This window comes from Nicotiana tomentosiformis, chromosome 12, assembly GCF_000390325.3.
Source record: "Nicotiana tomentosiformis chromosome 12, ASM39032v3, whole genome shotgun sequence".
Classification (NCBI taxonomy): domain Eukaryota; kingdom Viridiplantae; phylum Streptophyta; class Magnoliopsida; order Solanales; family Solanaceae; genus Nicotiana; species Nicotiana tomentosiformis.
Genome location: NC_090823.1, coordinates 74,584,686 through 74,592,376, shown reverse-complemented (window position 1 = coordinate 74,592,376; position 7,691 = coordinate 74,584,686). Strand labels below are relative to the sequence as shown.

The 7,691-nt window shown below is 35.1% G+C and overlaps 1 protein-coding gene across 1 annotated transcript; it reads right to left on the bottom strand.

Moving 5' to 3' along the window:
* Positions 1 to 859: 859 nt before the first annotated feature.
* On the bottom strand, positions 860 to 6,246 carry LOC104104020 (3-oxoacyl-[acyl-carrier-protein] reductase 4-like). Its single transcript, XM_009612002.4, has 11 exons — positions 5,839 to 6,246; positions 4,300 to 4,442; positions 3,694 to 3,747; positions 3,380 to 3,460; positions 3,261 to 3,306; positions 3,093 to 3,187; positions 2,980 to 3,012; positions 2,568 to 2,702; positions 2,394 to 2,487; positions 1,242 to 1,324; positions 860 to 1,154 (listed from the first exon to the last, which is right to left on the bottom strand). The coding sequence occupies exons 1-11, from the start codon at positions 6,011 to 6,013 to the stop codon at positions 1,122 to 1,124; spliced, it is 972 nt and encodes a 323-aa protein (XP_009610297.1). The 5' UTR covers positions 6,014 to 6,246; the 3' UTR covers positions 860 to 1,121.
* Between the last annotated feature and the right edge of the window lie 1,445 nt (positions 6,247 to 7,691).

The following is a 7,691-nucleotide window of genomic DNA, read 5'->3' as shown; positions in this document are numbered from 1 at the left end:
AACACTTGATGACTGGTGAGAATCTAATTTTTGCACTTTGTATACCAATTGGTACTAGTCAATTATTGGTAATGTGAATATGTGATGTAAATAATAGAGTAAATTCTTTCCAAAGAGAAACATCTCTCTGTCTTCCGTACAACCTATTCCCACACGTTATACTTTGTGCTGAGAGAATATTCCAACACAAAATACATTTTATAGAATTTTTTGCACCATCAAGTTGAGTTGACATATACCAATAAATAACTCTTCATATCAAATCTAAGATAGTTATCTCGAAAATCAGATACTAACCTGCTATAACCAATTTAATTGCAGTGATGGTATAAGAAATATTTATATATGCAGTGTGTACAACTTAAATAACAAAAGAAAAACAAAAAAACTATGACCATATGAAGGGGTGAGGGGAGGGTAAGTTCTGCTAGAAGTTCCTTTATTTTGCTTAAGAAACAGGAAAAAGAAAAAAACACTTAAACTTGAAAAAAATACATTTCCATGTGGAGTAATATCTAAAAGTTGCTTCACTATTTCTCAATCTCATGTTACTGACATTTTCAATTCATCACTTCATTTGCCACATTTCTCTAATGGTAGTTTATGCATTCCTTTTCTCCAAGAGAACTGTATGTGAGCTTCCAAGAGAAAAATTAGTGCCAAATCCAGAAAAATGAGGAAATTTGTGATAAATTGACAGTCAGCACAAAAAAAAAAAAGTAACAAATGAAAATGTTGAACATAAAATGGATACACAGTTGATAGTCGATGTATATGTGTGTATAAAAGTGACCACCAAAGAAATATCAACCTTTGGTACTAGAAGAAAATTATAATCAAAATCTCATGGAAGAGAAAAGGAGAAGAAATGGTTGTCAGTATTAGGCAGATATAATGTTGTGTTTTAAAATGACACTTGAACTAAAGACAGTTCTGATGTCAGCTACATAAAGAACTGTTCCAACAGCAATCATTTTCAGTACAAAAGTTGAAGAAGGCTATTTCAAAACCAATATCAATTTATTTCAAAATATTCTTGGTTCATTTGCCTAAAACTGTAATTAGTCTTCATTTGGCTGAAAAACAGAAGTATCAAATTGTTGTACTTTTCCAAAGACCTCTTACATCACCATACCACCATCAATAGTTAAAACCTGCAAGAACATATAACTGAAACAATAAGATCCTCAAACATTACATTGTAACATAAACAAGGTGGTAAATGCTATAAAATGTAAAACCTGGCCAGTGATATAATTTGCTGCTGGATTAATGGCCAAGAATTCCACCACTCCAGCAACTTCTTCTGGTTGACCATACCTTCCTGGAAACATATTTAAGAAACATAAATAAGAACAAGATCAACTCTTGAGGGGATTAAATAACAGCAGTAAAGCTCAAAGTTTATGCATTATTTCGTATAATGCAACGGCTTTACCCCAAGCACGTCCAGGTCGACTCACTGACCATGTCACTCCATTTAAAGTTATCTCAGTCAAATATTATACAAAAAATGAAAGTTACTAGAATTTCTCTATATTTTCGATAGGACTAAAAGGCTCCTAAAATAGGATCTTTTTCTTCCGTTGTGCCCTAATTTTACTAGGTCTGCATGGACTTCAAGAGATTGTAGGTCCTTCAAGATGATTTCGTACAATTTGAGAAATTGATTTCAATTTAGAAGATTGATGTCACAGTTTCTCACATAAATTCTGGGATAAATTGATTGTAGCACCATAATATTAATTATAGGAATGAGCTCTAGTACACAAAGCCACATTACTAAGCTAACCAATGTTATCATGAAATCCGTAAAGGACTGTATTTCTTTTTCCTCATCAATGATCAACACATGTGAGGCAAGTAACCTCTCATATTGAAGACCTAAGTTTTTATTAGGAGCACATTCAATCAAGGTGACGGAAGCGTCTGGAGGTAGCTCGACGTCATCTGAAGGTATTAAAAAAAATAAATTAGAATGACACAAGTTGGATTTGAACTTGTGACCTAAAGCATCTTTTGAACCCCTTTACACACTAGAGTCTTCCCTTATGTCAAGGGGATTCAACAGTTATATATTATAAAAAAAGAGTTTGTTTTTGTACTATTTGCACAGTATAATTTTCCGATGAAGGGGATTCAATTGAACCCCCTTACTGATACCTAGCTCTGCTCCTGGGTGCTGTTTTATGCATCTCTCGCCCTGCAGAAGTGCTCAAGCTCATAAAACCATTTATAAAATCCCAAGACCTTTAATTGGACTCTAGAGAGGATGACTTGGAACAACTCCGTGTACGCCATCTCGTTTTCCCTTTGTCAACTGAAGCATGACTTATGATAACAACAACAATTTATCCTGAGATAGTAGCTATATATGTGGGGAGAGATCTGACCTAGTGGGACTTGCCCCAAAATCTTTTTCTCGATGTCATCCCCTAGCTTAGCAGTCATATCAGATGCAATGAACCCAGGGGCAACAGCATTCACCTGTTATTCAGGAGGACTTGTTAGATTAAAACAGAGATTAACTAATGTAACATAAAGTTTAGCATGTCTCAACAACATACATTAATATTTCTACTTGCATATTCCTTGGCCACAGTTTTTGTCAGGCCAATAACACCAGCCTTTGCTGCACTATAGTTAGCTTGCCCAAAATTGCCAACCAGGCCAACTACTGATGCTATATTGATTATCTTACCCTGTTCAGTGTTCACAATAAGATGAATGATATTAGTGCTGGAGCGAATTTTGAAGAAAATAAATGGTTTTGCAGATGACTCATAAGACCATTCTCAATGCCTTACTGAATTATGTTTCATACTTACTCCTTTCCCTAAAGGATGAGAGGAACAAAAATACTTTTTCCGTTTTTTTGTTTTGGGGGATTTGTGGGGGGGGGGGGGGGGGGGAACTTTAGCAGAACAAGCAAGCTTGGTGTAACCATAAAAGAGCTTCAAATCACATGAATAAAAGTACCTTTTTCTTCTTCATCATAATCTTGGCTGCCGCCTATAGATAGACAGATGGTTAGATTCGCAATCTAAAATTTGAAATCTATCAAAGTGAATGGTCAATAATCTAAAAGGCACCTGTGTACAAAGGTATACGCCAGTTAGATTTAGATCGATAACCTCTTGCCACTGTTTAGTAGTCATTCTCATCAATAAGCCATCTCTTGTAATACCTGAAACCAAATTATCAGAGAGGTTTTAATGGATAGGAACTGATATACTAAGAGGAGAGTCTTTTCTAATAACCTGCATTATTTATCAAAACATCTACAGTTCCCCATGCATCAACTGCCTGCAGAAATTTCACAAAACCAAAATGAGAACTTGGATTTTCCAAACAATAAGCAACATTTGAATATGCTCACAGTTTTTATCATAGCTTCCACATCTGCTTCTTTGGAAACATCTCCGCCAAAACTAAGAGCCTGGCCACCACATGCCTCAATCTGTTGAAAGCATAATCCATAAAATCCATATATTTCTCCCATTAAGCCATTAAGAAAGAAACCTCAAAGTTAAGATCAACTACAAAATCTGGCAATGATAAAGGTTAAAACCCCCAGCAATCAATAGATGGGGATAACCACCAGACACCAGTAATCCTAACTGTATTTATCGGTGTGTGATATTAAGTACATTCACATCAGGAAAGATAGTCACTTAGGAGGCAGCACTTCACCTCTTTGCAAACTTCTTCAGCCTCCTTTGATGACCTTGCATAATTAACAAGAACCTGAAAAGTTCAAGACCAACCTTTTCAGAAGCAAACATTAAATAAAAGCATTAGTTATTGTGAAGCAGTTAAGAATGAATCTGGAGCAGAGAAAGTAACATGAAAAGATGAACTCTATGTCTATGAAAATTTCTATCAGAGAACCACATATACCAAAATCATGTTATTTCTTCCCAAGGAAAACTAGTCCTAGCAATGCAGCAGACTTCAGCTCACATAATTTGGTAGTTACAATCTCATAAACATAACTTATACGGCTTATCTGTTAAAGTACCTTTTCCATATGAACCATCCTAAGAATGATTTCAAGAAGCTCTCCAGAAAAAAAAGTAATGCTTACCAACTATATGAAATTTAGTAGATTTTACTAAACAAACCAGTTACAGTTTTTTCATCATTTCAGACTCTGCTCTTCAGCTTGACTTTACCAGTTACAATCGAATTAATTCAGAGCAAAAGTCTCAAGAAGAATGTGAATCCCAATTAGGCCTATCACGTAGGAATAACTTTCTTTAACTTGGATCGAAATTTTTGGTGAAGCATATCTTGTACCTTACATCCAGCTTTCCCCAGAGCCAATGAAATTGCTTTACCGATACCTCTGGAAGCTCCAGTAACAATAACAACAGGAGCCTCAGTTTTAGAAGTGACTTGTGCCGCTGCTTGTTCAACTGTGATAGCTTGTGCTTTTACAACTGCACAAATCATTAGCAATGAATAAAATCTGCATAAAGTAAAATTATCTAGTTTTTTGTTTTAGAAGGTAAAGCAAGTTTGTAGGTAAACTAGCACAAAAGGATGTCGTATTAAAACTGAACAAATTTTTCAGAAGCAAAACATCAAAAGTATGCCCCTTATAATCCTGCATAGAGGTGTTCGTCGGTCGGTACGGTACGGTATTTAGACATTTCGGTTCGGTATATTTGGTATTCGGTTTCTTAAAATGCTATCCCAATCCCGTACCTAATTAAATTCGGTATGGTTCGGTTTTTCTCCTTTCGGTTTATTCGGTTCGGTAACTTCGGTTTATTCGGTTTGAATACTAACTAGTGCATAGAGTCATAAACTGTAATATTCTTAATTAAAATACTCAAAAGTACAAAACTAAAAACATTTGTTGTCAAAAGTTTTGTCCAAAACTAGCAAATATAACAAGAGAGAAAACTATACATAAAGGAATAAAATTGATCATTAGAAATGTATTGTTACTTGCTTAGAGTTAATTGATGAACTTAGAGAATAAAAGAAAGTAAAATTTTAGATTTTTTATATTTATGTTATAATTAATAATATGTGTATTGTGTAGTATAATATATATTTCGGTACGGTATCGGTATTTCATTTTAAAATATCAAATACCAATTTTTTTAAAAACTTAAACCAAATACCATACCAAATACCAAAATTTTCGGTTTCGTATTTATCAAATTATGCACAACCCTAATACTGCATGGCTTCTAACATTTAACACTGATTCAGCCTCATTTAGATGTTCCAACCTACACCACGAGTAAAGTAAAGTATACAATGATAGAGTTAGCAGAGTCTTCAAAACATCTTCTGTTTCTTTCGTTCCATATAGTCCACGATATACTTGCTGGTATAGTATTCCACCACTCGAGCTTGCTCTTTCCTTTTAAGGTGGAATTCTCTACTTTCCAACATACGCATAAATTAGCATTTACTTAAAACGTCTGATACACCCATAACAAGTAAATTGAAACAGAGACATGATGACATACACTCCAGTTGATAAATGCTTGAGCGGAAAAAAAAAAAAAACTTTATACATAACATAACATCTAGTCCAAAATCTCAACTTTCCCTTTACTTCAAAAACGTTATTACAGAAAATGCCACAGCTCATATCAGATGTTTCGCGAACGATCAATTCTTATTTGGTTAAACTCAATGTTATCTTGTCCTTGATCCTCTCTGACTCTGTGTGTGAGAGACTAGATCATATAAAGGCAACCAAATGTGCGTGTGTGTGTGTGTGTCTGACATCTATGTATATATAAATCATATAGAGCAACCAATAAAAAAAACCCAGTAAAGAGAAAAAGCTATGGAACTTAGAAATATTATTACCAGAGGAAAATGAGTTTTTGCTGTTTGATCTGCACTGCAAGCTGGAGTAATTTCTGGGCTGGAGCTGAATTAGCCTAAATGGTTGCAGAAAATTACAGATTTTGTTGTCAGGCGTTGTGATTCTCCCCTCTGATTTAAGGGCCATAAGAGCCGATCCTGTAGCAGAGAAAGCCATTGATTTTCCAATAAAACAAGAAATTAATGAAATGCAAGAAAAGTAGTTCTGCTTTGTATATAAAGTGTATCTATAGAGATCACAATGTGGGTGGTGGTGGGTCACGGGTCGGTGGGGGGTGGGGAGGAGAAGTTCGATGTTTTCGACAAAGCTTTGGAAATAACGAAAGAGAAGAGAGCTGTCTTTGTTTCTGTAATGGCGGGCGATTTGTACGAGGTTCTTATTCGGCTTGAGCTTTTATTTAGGTGGGCAATGTAATAATAATTTAAAATTATAGGACTTGTTATAAAATAAAAATTGTAAAGTAAGGACAAGTATAGAGAGAAACTGATATATTATTCAAATTTCAAACTTATGTACATAATGAACTGAAAATTACTCTATTTATAGAAGAAAGGAAGCAGCTGCGAGGCTTTTCAGGAAGCAGCTGCGAGGCTTTTCAGGAAGCAGCTGCAAGGCTTTTCTTTAGCTGCTTGTAAGCTGTCTGCATGAGCTGCTTGCAACCTGCCTGTTTAATAAGAAGTTGCTGTAAATTATTTCATTGAGCTGCTTGCAACCTGCCTGCATCAGTTACTTGTAGATAAATTTCAACAGAGTACTAAATGGATAATCTTTTTCAAGAAGATTATCTATAGCGGAGTAATAAATGAACATCCACAATATAATTATTTTCATAACACTCCCCCTTAGATGTTCATTAAAAGGTATTGTGCCTCGTTAAAACCTTATTAGAAAAAATTCTAGTGAAGGAAAAAAAGTAAACATATTTAGTAATACGTATTTCTAGTTGCCTCATTAAAAACCTTATAAGGAAAACCCTGTGGAAAAAAACTTTAGTAAGGAAAAAAGAGTACATCGCGTATTTTACTCCCCCTGATGAAAACCTTGTTTCAAATATTTGAGTCTCTGCATTCCAATCTTGTATACCATCTTCTCAAAAGTTGAAGTTGGCAAAGATTTAGTAAATAAATCTGCCGGATTGTCACTTGAACGGATTTGCTGCACATCAATGTCACCATTTTTTTAAAGATCGTGTGTGTAGAATAATTTTGGTGAAATGTGCATCGTTCTATCTCCTTTTATAAATCCTCCTTTCAATTAGGCTATGCATGCAGCATTGTCTTCGTATAAAATTGTGGATCTTTTATCACAGTCCAAACCATATTTTTCTTGAATAAAATGAATCACTAACCTCAACCATACGCATTCCCTACTTGCTTTATGAATAGCTATTATCTCAGCATGATTTGAAAAAGTAGCAACAATTGACTGCTTTGTGGAGCGCCATGATATGACAGTACCTCCACATGTAAACATGTACCGGTTTGAGATCGAGCTTTATGGGGATCAGATAAATAACCTGCATCTGCATAACCAACAAGATCTGCACTACCTTTGTTAGAATAAAACAAACCCATATCAAGAGTTCCCTTTAAATATCGCAAAAATATGCTTAATCCCATTCCAATGTCTCCGAGTAGGAGAAGAGCTATATCTTGCTAGTAAATTAACAGGAAATGCTATGTCAGGCCTTATAGCATTAGCAAGATACATAAGTGCACCAATTACACTGAGATAAGGTGTTTCAGGACCAAGGAGTTCCTCATCCTCTTCTGGAGGTCGGAACGGGTCCTTATTCACTTCAAGTGATCGAACAACTATTGGTGTACTCAATGGG